The following is a 14,984-nucleotide window of genomic DNA, read 5'->3' on the forward strand; positions in this document are numbered from 1 at the left end:
TGATTTCTACCAATTTCTTTTACTTCTCTGACTATTTCAAATATCTTGGTGAAATTATTTGTAGAGACCCCATATGATCCCTCCTGTATAGCCCAGAACTTTAAAAAGTTTCTTGAAGCAAGGGTTAAAACAAGAAAGAGACTTCAACCACATACTTTGAAGGTATGCTCTACTATGAAACAGCTTTATCTCAATTAGTCCCCTTGAAGGTAGTGAAAAATATGGCAGACATTCTGTTCTCAGTAGTATGATATAAAACAACCTCCATCACTGACAGAGAAACCAACATGGGTGGTTGGGTCACAAAGCAAAAGGTCCTACTGTACTTATTGCTGTTGATAGTATAGAAAGTTCCTGACATTGTGGAAGAATATAATTGGCTTTGAAGCCTCACAGGAAAGCATTAAATCATTTAATTCCTCTCCTGCCTTTCATCCTGACACCAACAACCTAACTTCCCATGATCCTGTATAAATAAAAAGCTAATATGCTAATTAGACCAAACAGCCGAATGACCATCCAGATGACCTTCCAGACGAAGCCAGGGCCGTAAGGGCCAGCTGGGGCTGCGAGGGCCAAGCCCCTTGCACGAATTTCGTGCATGGGGCCTCTAGTATAATATAATAAAATGAACTTATCTATTAGAGGCATTTTGATAACTACTTATGGAAGTGCAGAGTATTTTTTTTTTTTTTCAAACCCAAGGTGCAATGTCAACTCTGTTGGGCTCATCATTTGTATTTATCCTTTCCCTTTACAGCCTGGTGGCTGATGTGGTGGTGTTCAACTCTCTTTTCAATATGGAGTCGTTTCTCACTTCTATTGGGAAATTTATGAAGCTGATTCCTGACCACAGACCCAAGGATCTGGAAAGCATCATCAGACCCAAGTGCCAAGTTATTTACTATCCCATCAGGTTTCCTGATGTGAGCAGGTCAGTACGTTTGACTCTGTTTGTCAAATTATTTCCCAACTGTGTAGCAATTGGTGTTCTTCTTGCCAATTTTATCTTCTCAGCATAAGCATGGTTAATTAGAGAATCGAATTCCATTTCACCATGCTGTGATTTGCAAAGATTTTAAATAATCATTTGTCCGACCTATCACTGAATGGTTACTTCTGATATTGAGATCTTCCTTTCTTTTATCTTATTTATTTGTTTGCTAAAACAAGCTGTTTTGACTTTTAACACTTACTGTTTTGGTTCTTTCCTTGTTGTTTTGTTAAAGAAGTCATCGTCAAGCCTATTTCTCAACCTTTGCATTCAGCTTATATCCATTGATGTATATGTATAATAATAACTGTTCTAAGTAAATCAGTGCTAAAGTTTGCTGCTTGGATTACTTTCATTTTCCATGCTATTTTCTTCACTTTTCCCTTCTTCCATTTTTTATTATTTATATTATCTTAATAGAGAGTTGGGTATTCTGTGTTGGGTCACAAAAGCGCTTAATTGCCATTTCTCTTTCTCAGTTACTAAGGACATTTTTTATTACCCTGGTTGCTAGGCCCACCCTGAATTAGCAACGGATGATGTGGCTCAAAGGGAACATTTTAGAATTCCTTTTCACTTTTGATTAAACCTAGCAAAATTGTTTTTACTACCACCAGAAGTATTTCTCCCTTGTGAATAGTAAGTTTGCTTCAGTGGGATTCACACTAGCTGGGGATGCTGCTGTTTTGTAACTGACTGTGTCCTTAAAAAGAGTTCAGGGACAGCTGTCTCTTCCCCATCCTTGAAATGAAGGCAGGAAACGATTTAATGTCCATCCGTGCTTTGCAGGCAGTACTCTCTGTGTTCTGGACTTACAGAGCTCGTCCAGATTTTGCTATGGAGGCAGTTGTCCTCATCCACACCCCAATGCTGGTTTATTTGAGTTTCTTATTAGTAAATATTTCATTGAAGAAAAATATGCCTAATACCAAGTCAAATGAGTGAGTCATACAATTTCAGTTAGAGCACCTTGCCCAGTCCTTACTTTACAGAGTTCAGAGAGCAGGCCCAGGGGGCAGAGATTGTCTTGAACTCACACAGCTGGTTATTGTCACAGACTAGATTAAAGTTGGGGCCCTATGAATTTTTATTCCATTTTTTTGTACTGTCCAAGCTTCCTGTCAATGTTGGTCATTTGTCAAAAACAATAAATGGTTTATTTACAGTTTTGAATACTATCAAGCTAAGTGAAACGAAGATAACCATCGATTTTCAGATACATACATATATGTATGTATAATATGTATTTGTATAAATACAATTTTCTTATGTCTGATAAATTTCAACTTTTGAAAAATATAGTTGTTATACATTAGATCCACGATTATCTCAAACACAGCTTATACTTTAGATCATATTTTTAAAATATGAACCTTATTTTTGACATGTTTTTATGTTTTTCATATAATATAAAGTCAAAATATACATCTTTAGATAAATAGGTGGTCATAGCACATCTTAATTATTACTGCTATAGAATTCCAAATAAATACTGTTTTAAGTTCATTTGCATATGACATATCCCTCCACCATTATGTGTTTAATACACCTGTGGCAATTGAATAGTTTATTAATTTATACTGTATTACCATAAATACATCTTGCTAAATGGAAGAAGGTTAAGAAACATTGTGGCCAAGATAACATTCATAAGCGAGGTCTTAGCCCAGAGTGTTATTTGAGTTATTTTCAAATGGTAATTTGCTTTATCCAACCCAAACTCATATAGTGTAAGTAAGTGATTATTTGCATGAATGACAATCATTCTAATGCCTCCAGTCTTAAAAGAGTATTATTTTGTTGAGATGTTGAAAAATACTTAGTAATTCCAAAGGCAAAGTCGCCAATGTGATTTTAAAATACAAACACAGTTTTTGAATGCTTATGTCTTTCTCCCTTTACAAATATTATTTGGTCATGGCAAAAATGGGTTTAAGTAAAAACAAAGAAGAAGGTACAATTAAATTATTAATACAATGTGCTATAATAATATATAATAATGGATAGCAAACAGGCAAGGGAAAACGCCATATTTCAGCAAAATCTGTGAGGCTTTATAATACGGATAACTGTTAAAACACAGAACATGTCTGTCACATAGGGATTCAGTAACATTTGGCTTGTGGCACCTGCTGTGACCTCATGTCCTCCTCCCCCTCCACTGCTTTATTGTCAAAGAGCAGGACACAGTATACAGAACGAATGTTCACTTGAAAATGTTTCATTATATGAATTTATTTTTGGATGGGAAATCTCTTTAACACCAAAGTTGCACATACGTGTATTTGAGTCTGCCTTACAAGCTCTGTGACCTGTACTAGTATAAGTGAAATGACCCTGAGCTTAGGTTCTTTAATGCTCATGATTATTTTTGCCTTATAACCTCATAGGTATGATGTTGTGACTAAATGAATTAGTGTGTGGCAAATGCCTAGCATAATGCCTGACATACAGTAGCATCCCAATGGAGATGAATTCATCTTATTAACACCCCATCCCATTCTTTTATAACCTAGCACATTTATTGTCACCTGCATATAAAGGGCAGTGTTCTTCTCTCTTTATTAGTGAGCACATGAAAATAGAGAGGTACTAAAAAGAAAAAAGAGAGCCCGGCTGGTTGAGTGTCAACCCAGGAACCCAGAGATATCGGTTCAATTCCCAGTCAGGACACATGCCCCGATGGCGGGCTTGATGCCTGGAAAGGGGCATGAAGGAGGCAGCCAATCGATGTTTCTCTGTCATCACTGATGCTTTTATCCCTTCCTCTCTCTCTAAAAAAAAACAAAAAACACGTATTTTTAAAAAAGAGAAAACTACCCTGCCATATAAATAGATCAGTTTATTTATTCTCTTTATCACTCTGACTCAGTCTTTTGACCTTCAGAGAACCTGCCACCCATTGGTTGAGCCAACCCCTCACTTTCATTCTTCTCTTACCCTAATTCCCCTCCTTCTTCCCCAGCCTAATTCTCATATTCTATTGTAATACTCTTTTGCATATACTTTCAAATCTTTTGCCCCCTTTCCTTTGTATTTAATAAGGAGAAGACATCCTGCCATACTTACCGGTCTACTCTAAACCCATGACTCCTAAATTCAGATGGAACCTTGATCTGCCTGGCAAGCATACCACATTCTCCTCTTTTAAATAACTAACCATGCATTTTCCTTCCTTTGTAAACATCTAATAGTAAAGTGTCTAATTTCATCCTCAGATCATGACTGAGAAAATAGAGGCAGTCAGGTGAGAATTCTGTCCTCTGCTACCACCATGTCTATGTAGTTGTGTGCCTCTGGGGCCAGGTCTCCGTCTTCACACCCAGTCCTGTGGGTGAACTGGCCTTGCTCCTGTCTGAGGCCCTTCCTCCACTCCACTCTTTGTCAGAGCCCATCCTTCTCCCAAACCTAAGGACTGTTGTTCTAACAAGTTTTTCTTCTCTCTTTTGCATCATCATTTTTCCTTTCTTCTGGATCATTCCTATTAGCATACAAAAATGCTGTTAGGTTTTACAGCTTTTGAAAAAATTCTCTCTTGATTCCACCTCTCCCTTCCACTACTGCTTCATTTCCTTCTTTCTCTCAGGACCAAAACTTCTTACAAGACTTGTTAATATTTGTTGTTGCTAATTTCATTCCCACTGTTCTCTCTTAAAGCCACTTCACTGCAACGGTTTTTGTCCTGTCAGGTCACCTGTGACTTCCATGTCTCTGCATCCTGTGGTCACCTCTCAGTCCTCATTTTACTTGACGGATCACAGTAATTGACATACTATGACACATCCTTCATTTGGTTTCTGGGACACATAGGTTGCTGCTTTTCAGACTTGTTGTTGGCTTCTTATTATTGCCCTGCCCTTTAAATTTGGACTGGCCTTTGGCACTCTTAATACTTAAAGGGTTGGTAGAGGAAGAACCAAGGACTGAAATGAGAAAAGAAGATAAAGGGGTCAGAAGGTCAACAATGAGAGAATTATCTTGTGGAACAAAGGGAAGAGTATTTTAAGATGATAGTCAGTAGGGAAAGCAGAGGAATGAGATTGACTAAAGTGATGACTAAAATGTGTCCTTGAATTTTTCAATTTAAGTGTCAGTGGTACCCTACCCTGAATTCTGTTAACTCACAGGAAAGTTTCATACGTTCTTTCTGGTAGCCACACAAACTTAGGATTCAAGTCCGGATAAGACCTCTTTCTCTTTCTGTGTATCTGTGTGTCTTTCTCTTTTACACACACACACACACACACACACACACACACACACACACACACACACATTCTCCTCCTCCTTTTATGGATGAAGGCACTGAGGCCCAGAGAAGGTAAGTGTCTCCTGGTAATCACATAGCTAGATAAAGACAAGCAGGAACTAGAACCCGTAACTCAAAATCTCCCTCCAGTGCTCTCACCCCACTGATTGCAAATTCAATTTCAGCTCCCAATTGTCTTATTGCTCAGCTGACAACAGATTAGCAGCATCCAATTGGGGGTGTGATAAAGGCAGGCTCATGACAGCAGTAAAAAGTGACAGCTGACTGACAGCTTGACAACAAGGGAGGAGAGAGATAAACTATCCAAAAAATATGAGAAGTGAAAAAGCGTAGCAGCCTGGAGCCCTTCCGGGCAGGGCAGGCAGCTCTCACATGGAGGGTCCCCTGCCGGCATTTGTCCCCAGTGGCACAGCTCGAACATCGAAGGATGACTGTGATTGTATCACGAGAGAGCAAATGGCAGCCCGTACATTCCTTTTAAGAGTGTAAAGAAATGGCTCAGCTGGTGTGGCTCAGTGGTTGAGCATCGACCTATGAAGCAGGAGGCCATGGTTTGATTCCTGGTCAGAGCACATGCCCAGGTTGCGGGCTCGATTCCCGGTGTAGGGCGTGCAGGAGGCAGCTGATCAATGATTCTCTCTCATCATTGATGTTTCTATCTCTCTCGCCCTTTCCCTTTCAATCTGGAATCAGTAAAAATATATATTTTTAAAAAAAGAATGTAAGGAAATGTGGAAGCCACTTTTGGAAGAAAGTATAAATCACAGTAAAGGAAGGTAAACATCATGTCCTACTGTAGGGCATACATGAGCCATGTTTACCTAACGGAAGATAATGAACATCCAGACCCTTTCTCATGCAGTTGTACTAGCTGCGAGCTTGGGTGACGAGGGAACATTTCAACAAGCTATCATTTTAGATCTTCCTGATTGGGGCCCTTTCATGGAACAAGCTTCTTTTTGCTGCTGGCTCTATGCACCAGCTTCTTCAGTACTGAAGGCATCCAGACTTGCCAGGTGATTAACAAAGCCCATTTGCCACATTAATACCATATCTCAGCCTGTTTGAGCTGCTACCACAGAGTATTGTAGACTGGGTGGCTAGTAAACAACAGAAATGTATTTCTTATAGTTCTGGAGGCTAGGGAGTCCAAGATCAAGGCTCCGGTAGATTTGCTTTCTGGGGAAGGACTTCTTCCTGGTTCATCGATGACTTATCTTCTCACCGTGTTCTCACTTAAGGAGGCATCGAGGGACCACTCCGGGGTCTTTTTTAAAAGGGCGCTAATCCCATTTATGAGGTCACCACTCTCATGACCTAATCACCTCCCAAAGTCCCTATCTCCCAATATTATTACTTTAGGGGTTAGGATTTCAACAAATGAATTTTGAAAGAATGCAAATATTCAGCCTGTGTCTTATCAGAAGATTCATATTATCTGAAAACGTGGTGGGATGAGACTAATAACAGACACATTGCAAAGGAGAACTATTGTGCTAAATGATGTAGATTAGATGGACAATTAAGGAAATTCTGTGCATTTCAACAAAGCATATTTCACACAGAACTCTGTGGTGCTGATGGGTGTGTGATGAGGAGGAAAGGAAGCAGTCCCGCAGCCTACCTTAGGCCATGTGACCGTCATCCAGGCAAGGCCTCGCAGAACTAGGGGATGTTCCACATCCAGCCCCTTATGCAAGTCCCAGTCTCGCGAGAGCAGAGCATCTAACCAGAACATTGCTTTCTGACTATGTCATCTCTGGAAGGTAGAGCTCACCCTAACAGCTCCCTTTGCTGATTCTTATTTTAGCCCTGAATCTTGGAAAGTGCAGTATATGTATTTTGCCATTTTCATCTTCCAACAAGTCTGAAAGATATTTTCATTTATAGCTGAAGAGACTCAGCCATAGAGAATGTGAGTAACTCTGTGCCTACAGTCACACAGAAGTAAAGGTAGAACTAGAAGTCAATTGCTTTTATCCTGTTTCAGAACCCACATACTTAGCAGCCTTTCTATCCTGCTGGTCCTGCCAAGAGAGGGTCTGGTCTCCTGGTCCCTGGTACTTGACCCTGACCAGTGAAGGACAGGGATTTACAAAAGAGAACCAACAGAAGCATCGAATGAAAGGGGACCTGTCATGGTAACATTATGGATAAAAGGACTCAAGGCTTCAGACAGTAGACTTTTAAAGGTTGGCATTTCGAAAGAAGAGGATACCTGAAGAGGAATGAAAAATGTTAGGGAAGAATTTTAATAGTAAAATTGAAGAGGGACCTAAAGAAGCAGAATAGGAAGACTGCTTCAAACAAACAGCTGTGAGATCAGACTGCTATTTTACGTATCAGACCATTCATTTTCTATTTCTAGTTATCTCTCATTTATGCAAATTTTCTTCTCTTACAAGTGAGTTTCTAAAATGACACCTGTCTCATAGGGCAAGGCCAATCCATTATAACTAGATTATCCCCACTTCCAACAAGTTGGACCACCTAAGAATGTAGAAATACAGTGATCATGTCTTTTAAAAGAATTCCATCAGGGAGGCATGACTAGGGAGTTTCAAAATGGATATGTCTGCTTCAAAAAAACATTCTGTTGCATAAAAGATGACAAGAAATAAATGCTCAAGTTGTCAAGGCTTGATACGTGTATATATTTCTCACTTCTCTGCTTTCTCAGCCCCATTGTATTATGAAAAAAGTTTCAATTTGTTCATTATATTTACCCATAATTGATGTAGAAAAGATCAAATGTATTATCCATGTATGTATTTTTTAATGCAGGGGTGAGTGGATGCTATGTCCTTAGGAGTGGGAGTTTGGACTCTGAGCACAATGAAGCTGGTGTGCTTCCGATTGAGAAATCTGTAGTTTCTCTGGGTTTATTCCACTTCAGTCCCCATGGAGAACATCAGTGTCAACCTTGCTGAGATCATTGGGGGAGAATGTCATATGTTTCTGTGATCATTTCACCATCTATTCCTATTTCCCACAATATGGATCATCGAAGGTGTCCCAGAGTAAGAAGGAGTAGATTTCACCTGTGGGTTTCCTCATTTCATAGTAGATTGTACATCCCAGGAATAGGGATGAGATTAAATAAATAGCTGCTTTCCTCCTTCATTCCTGACAGCAGAGGAAGGAGGGAAAACCATGTTGGTCACTATGAGTAATCTCATTTATTGAAATCTAAAGAATTTCTCTGCACGTTTCTCTCTACCTTTTCCATGTAGCTAAAATGTGAAGCCAAAAACAGAGGTTTGTGGACTTTGCTTAACTATTTTTGAAACAAAAATGGAGAATTTTAAAAACAGTGTGAAAACTTTAAATGAAAACTCTCAGGCTGTGCAAACCAAGACGAGGAGCCTAAGGGCTTTTTGGAGAATTCTTAGGAAAGAAAACACGATTTTCCATTGCAAAGCAGATGTGTCAGAAACAACAGCAGGTCTGCAGTTTGAGAAATTGTGGATGGATAGGACAGAAGGCGGCCCCCGTGGCTCCCCCACCAATTTTTTTTTGTTTTTACAGTAAAGTTCTGCTTTTGGGATTGTTGCCAGAAAACACCTTAATCTTCTTACCACATGTGGCCGTATTTCTCAGATATTTTGAGAATGTATTAGTATTAGACATATTTGTGAAAGGACTGTCTATGTTTTTTTTTTTTTTTGAAATAATAAAGTGGGTACTGTCTTCTTAAATATTAATCTAGGCCTGAAGTCAAAGAATAAAAGTGTTGCTTCACTTTTACAAATTTAAACATACCCATATTTGCTAATAATTATTTTGGCTCTTAAAAATGAATGCAAAATCATGTTTTCTTTAAATGTCATTAAAATTTTCTTATAGGGTCACTGTGCTAAAAAAAAAAAAAAGCTTTTGGTAAATCATTTCAGTGTTGAGCACCACTCATTGGGAAGAAATCGCCTTTATATATAATGCAAACCTTTCATACTGCATTATACTGTGACCATCTTGCTGTTGCTAGCCTAATTACAGGAAGAGACTTTTGAGTTCAGCATATATATGCAATCCCTTTTTTTGTCTGAAGTTATATAGACCAAATCTTGCTTAATCAAGATTTATTTTTAATGAAATTATTGTTTGCTAGAGGCCCGGTGCACGAAATGCATGCATTTGGGGGGATGTCCCTCAGCCCAGCCTACACCCTCTCCAATCTGGGACCCCTCGGGGGATGTCCGACTGCCGGTTTAGGCCTTATCTCACAGGGATCGGGCCTAAACCGGCAGTCGGACATCCCTCTCACAATCCAGGATTACTGGCTCCCAACTGCTCCCCTGCCTGCCTGCCTGATTGCCCCTAACCGCTTCTGCCTGCCAACCTGATCACCCCCTAACCACTCCCCTGCTGGCCTGATTGATGCCTAACTGCTCCCTTGCCGGTCTGGTCACCCCCAACTGTCCTCCCCTGCCAGCCTGGTCGCCCCTAACTGCCCGCCCCTGCCAGCCTGGTTGCCCCTAACTGCCCTCTCCTACCAGCTCGGTCACCCCCAGTTGCCCTCCCCTGCTGGCCTGGTCGTCCCTAACTGCATTTTCCTGCTGGCCTGATTGCCCATAACTGCCCTCCCCTGCTGGCCATCTTGTGGTGGCCACCTTGTGACGACATGGGCACAGTCATCTTGTGACAATGTGGGGCGGCCATCTTGTGTGAGGGTGTGATGGTCAATTTGCATATTACCTCTTTATTATATAGGATATTTTAATGATAATTACAGCACCTAGATATTTGCTCTCTTCTACTTATGCAGTAGCAACCAAACCACAAAAAGAAGTACTCTGAAGTCATCAGCAACAGTAAAACTATCCTTGTTTCACAGGGTGATTTATTCCTGTTCTCATCAAGTATGGAGAACATGTGGCTTGATTTTGCATCAGGCATTCTATATACTTTTTTCTGATCCTCGTAGTTCTGGCCTAAGAAGTTTGGAAGGTAAGAAGCAGAAGCCACAGATCACCGGGTAGAGTAATAACTTCAAGTCAGAAGACATACTCAGCAAGGGACTGCATCATCGACCCAAACGGAGTCAGAGAGCAGGCTTTCTACAAATGGCCGTGACTGTCATTTGACAGACTCAAACCATAGGTGAGGGGAATTCAACAAAGGCCCGCTTAGGCTCTCTTCCCCTCCGCAGGCTCAGGCCATCACTGAGTTTCCCAAAGCTCAACATCAGAGTATATAACAATCATGCTATATACTCTGTGCATTACATGAAGGCTATGTAACCATGCATGTTGGAAAGATTTCAGGTACGTTATTTTGATGTTTAAAGGATCAAGCTTTGTTATCTTTCTAAAAATCACTTATGCAGATCATTCCACTTTGGGGAATGCTGATTGAAAGACGGGAAGCAGCACGGTGATGTGTGAGTATTCTCATTTGGATTATACCACTGACTGCAACTGTTCAGCCTAGGGCAGACCCTTCACCCCTCAGAGCTTCACTTTTTCATCTGTAAAATGAAAAGTGAAACAGCACTACTCTTAGGTTTATTATGAAGATAGATATAATTATAACAATACTAGAGGTCTGGTGCATGAAAATTCATGCACTGGAGGGGGCGTCCCTCAGCCCAGTCTGCCCCCTCTCACAGTCCAGGAGCCCTCAGAGGCTGAAGGTGACCTGGCGATCAAGGGAAGGCGATGCCCCATTACACCTCTGCAGCTGCCACTGCTGGCAGCGCAAGCCTCGGCCATCTCTGGACAACTGGGCAACTGACATCCAAGGCTTACCTGCCCCTCTGGCTGGCCCTGGGCGACTGGGCAGCCCCCATCTGAGGCTTGCCTGCACCTTGGGCATTGGCTGGGCAGCCGCCATCCAAGACTTGCCTGCACCTCAGGCTGTCCCTGGGCAGCTGGGCGGCTGAGGGGATTAGGAAACTCTGGAGGCAGGCATGTGGTGGGGCTGAGGGGACTGGGTGCTGCCATCTTTGAAGGTGGAGCAGTCAATTGGCATATTCCCTCCTTATTGGCTGTGGGCACCGCCATCTTTGAGGGCAGGGCAGTAATTAGCATATTCCCTCTTTATTGGCTGTGGGTGCCACCATCTTTGCGACAGTGTGAGGGTCAATTAGCATATTCCCTCTTTATTAGATAGGATGCTGACTGAATTCAGTGCCTACAACCTAATAAGTGTTCAGTAAATGTCAGTGGTCTTAAAAATACTCTCATGATATCATCATTTTAGTTATCTGTTGATAGGTTCTTTGACAAGCTCACCCATTCAGCATGATGCCAACAAAATTCTGAAAACCCTAATCTACACTAATAAAAGAGAAACATGGTAATTAGTGTCACTCCGCTACCCTTCCCATTGGCTAATCCCCCTGTAACTCACAGAGTAGGGCCGAGATATGCAAATTAACTGGCAGCCAAGATGGCGGCCGGCAGCCAGGCAGCTGATGCGAACAGGGAGGCTTGCTTGCTTCAGTGACGGAGGACTCCAACGTTCCCTGCCTGACTTGCCGGCCTCTCAGCTACAACTCTAAGCAACTATGTTGCGAATAAAGAAGCTAAAAAAACCCAGAAACCTGCTTTACTCAGCGGAGCTTCAGCCAGCCGGACCGCAACATTGTATCAAATACAGACGGTAATCAAAGGCCAGAAACCTGTTTTCAGCAGCCGAGGCCTCAGAGCTAAAGCTGGCCCAGAATAAAAAAAGAAAAAAAAAGAAAAAAAGGAACAGTTGGGAGCTTCAGTCCCAGCCTGAAAACAGCCCTCAGCCCCTCAGCCAGACTGGCCAGGCACCCCAGTGGGGACCCTCACCCTGAAGGGTGTGTGACCAGCTGCAAACAGCCATCATCCCCTCACCCAGGCTGGCAAGGCACCCCAATGGGGACCCCCACGCTGATCCAGGACACCCTTCAGGGCAAACCAGCCAGCCCCACCCATGCACCAGGCCTCTATTCTATATAGTAAAACGGTAATATGCCTCCCAGCACTGGGATCAGCGGAGCCGCGAGGCCTCCTGGCACCAGGATCAGCGTGACAGGGGGCAGCGCCCAAACCCCCTGATCGCCCTGCAGCTCTGGGTGTGACAGGGTGCGGCGCCCTAACCCGCCCTCCCCCCACGGGCCCTGCTCTGTGTCGGCACCCCAACCCCCTGATCGGCCCTGCTCTGTGGGTGATAGAGGGCGGTGCCCCAACCCCCTGATCCACCCTGCCCTGAGTGTGACAGGGGGTGGTGCCCCAACTCCCCTATCGGCACTACTCTGTGAGTGACAGGGGGGTGCTCCTCAACCCCCTGATCGGCCCTGCTCTGTGCAAGACGGGGTGGCGCCGCAACCTCCCCATCAACCCTGCCTTGAGTGTGACAGGGGGCGGTGCCCCAACCCCCCAATCGGCCCTACCCTGAGCGTGACTGAGGGTGGCATCGCAATCTCCCAATCTGCCCTGCTCTGTGCATGACAGGGGAAGGCGCCCCAACTCCCCAATCGGCCCTCCTCTGAGCCCAACCAGGGGCTGCACCTAGGGATTGGGCCTGCCCTCTGCCACCCAGGAGCAGGCCTAAGCCAGCAGGTCGTTATCTCCCAAGGGGTCCCAGACTGCAAGAGGGCACAGGCCAGTCTGAGGGACCCCCCCTTCCCCCGAGTGCACAAATTTTTGTGCACTGGGCCTCTAGTAATTTTATAAACACCTGAGGATCTTAAGTTTACCACTCATTCAAATAAATGTAAGGACTGTCTTTTACCAGCCAAGTGGCTCAGGTAACAGTGCGAATGCAGGAGAGGAAAGTCCCATGTGCCACATCTGCCTGGTGCCTGCAACCAGAGCTCACTCCTCCTGGGGCTGGGTATGGAATGGAGACTGGGGTGACCAGTACAGAAGTCATTTTAGTTGTTCGGAGCTCTTTTGAAGAATGCTAGAGAGTGTTTTAAAAAGTTGTCCATTAAAAAATAAACATTTTGGAAAGTTCATTCAACAGTGAGCTCCTAGAACACTCTCTTACCCAGAATGACTTATTCCCTAAGAAATCCAGATAAAAAACTTCATTTTAAAGGAAATTCTTTAAATATATGCTTCAAAGTAATCAAGTGCAATAAAAGATACTTAACAGTAATTTAATTCTTTGAGTTTTTATTAATGTCTTTGTTCACCCAACATTTATTAAAAGCTCACTGTTTGTATGGCAGATGCAAGACATTCTGGGATATGAGGATATATAAGACAGGCTCCTTAATTGAGAGAGCTTTGTAGAAATGATAGGCAATACTCTGGTGACTATAAGAGAGAGAAAAAACAGTGCTTTTTATGGTATTGAGCTGGACATTAAAGACTGACTAAGCTTTAGGCATAATAATAATGACAGTCATTTATCAAGTGCCTTTTCTGGGCATTCACTTTATGTGTATTATTTCTAATCTTTACCAAACCTCTGCAAGGCCAGCTTAACCTTCTGAACCTCTTTTCTGGCCTGAAATCATGCAACAACCCCAACTTTCTGGCCCCCATATGCTGTTTCCATTAGTGCCATGTTATTTCTTGCTGTGAGGGAAAGGGGGTGGCTTAGAGTGAGGCCAAGGGCACATTTTGTAGAGAGAGAATAGGTACAACCAGATTCGTGGCAGTAACTGATCATCAGGTCCAGAAGAGATTAATTACCTTTGACTCAGTTGGTAAAGAGGTGGGGAGATTAGAAATAGAAATCAAGGCTGAGGAATTTACACTTTAGCCAATAGTCATTTGGGAGCCACTGGTAGATTAGGAAATGGGCAATTTTAGAAACTGAATTCACTGGGGTGACATTGGGTGAAAATATTATACAGGTTTCAGGTGTATAGTTCTACAATGCATCATCATATATTATTTGAAAACGGGGACATTTTTTTTCTGTGAACAACTTGGTCAAGAACCAAATTGTTAGAGATGGGAGTCGTTCTAGAACCAAGGTTTGACTGTAAACTCTTAAGTTCATCTATATGGCCTGCAGTTTTCAATTCACTTTCGTCTAGAGATGGAATTTATCTGTTTGGGATACCCATCTCATTCAAACCCAATCCAAATATGCTCTATTCAGTATCAACTGATGATACCTTGAGCAGACTGAGTGATCTGTGGAGAAATGAAGGCTCTAGTCAAAACTACCACATTTCATTTTTATAACACCAAAACTTATTTTGTAATACCAAATCCTAAAGTGTTTGTTATAATTATTTCCCACTAATTGAAGAGGGGACTTCTGTCTCAGGCTGTGAGAATGGATTTGAAAGGATATAAGCAGAAGACAGTAGGGAAATGGAATTCACCCTGGATTAATTAGGTGATGCTTTCTGTGGGAAATAAAAGAGAAGGGGGTGAATGAACTGAAAAATAAATCATAAGTTTTGAAATTATTGTACTATGAACTGAGATAGGAAAATCAGAGAAAAATGTCAACCACATTTCTATTGTAGGCAAATTTGTTTTATTTTCAGTTTTAGGAAGTTTATATTTTCTTATAAAAGAAGAGACTCAAACTTTCCAGAACTGGAAGAGAACCTAAGAAATCAAAACTTTATTTATTTACTAGCTGGGGAAACTCAGCAGCGAGGGATCTTGCTGAGGTTTTAGAGCTTTGTCACTGAGGAGTGACAATGTAGAGGCCAGTGGAAAAACTCATGAGATTGTTAGGCACAGGCATGGGGGTGGTTTATTGTCTTAGTAATTAGTAGGATAGGATTAGCTGGCATTGATAAAATAGATGGATATCACCAGGAATTGATGGTAT

At 42.2% G+C, this 14,984-nt stretch overlaps 1 protein-coding gene across 8 annotated transcripts in view; it reads left to right on the forward strand.

Annotated features, from left to right (window-relative positions):
* The window catches only part of GTDC1 (glycosyltransferase like domain containing 1), a 368,745-nt gene that overhangs the window by 184,132 nt on the left and 169,629 nt on the right, over positions 1 to 14,984 (forward strand). For all 8 annotated transcript variants that reach the window (XM_059704553.1, XM_059704559.1, XM_059704558.1 and 5 more), the window contains one exon: positions 761 to 934. In XM_059704553.1, the coding sequence (XP_059560536.1) occupies positions 761 to 934 (174 nt within the window). The remainder of the gene's footprint in view (positions 1 to 760; positions 935 to 14,984) is intronic.

Source organism: Myotis daubentonii, chromosome 7 (genome assembly GCF_963259705.1).
Source record: "Myotis daubentonii chromosome 7, mMyoDau2.1, whole genome shotgun sequence".
NCBI classification, from domain to species: domain Eukaryota; kingdom Metazoa; phylum Chordata; class Mammalia; order Chiroptera; family Vespertilionidae; genus Myotis; species Myotis daubentonii.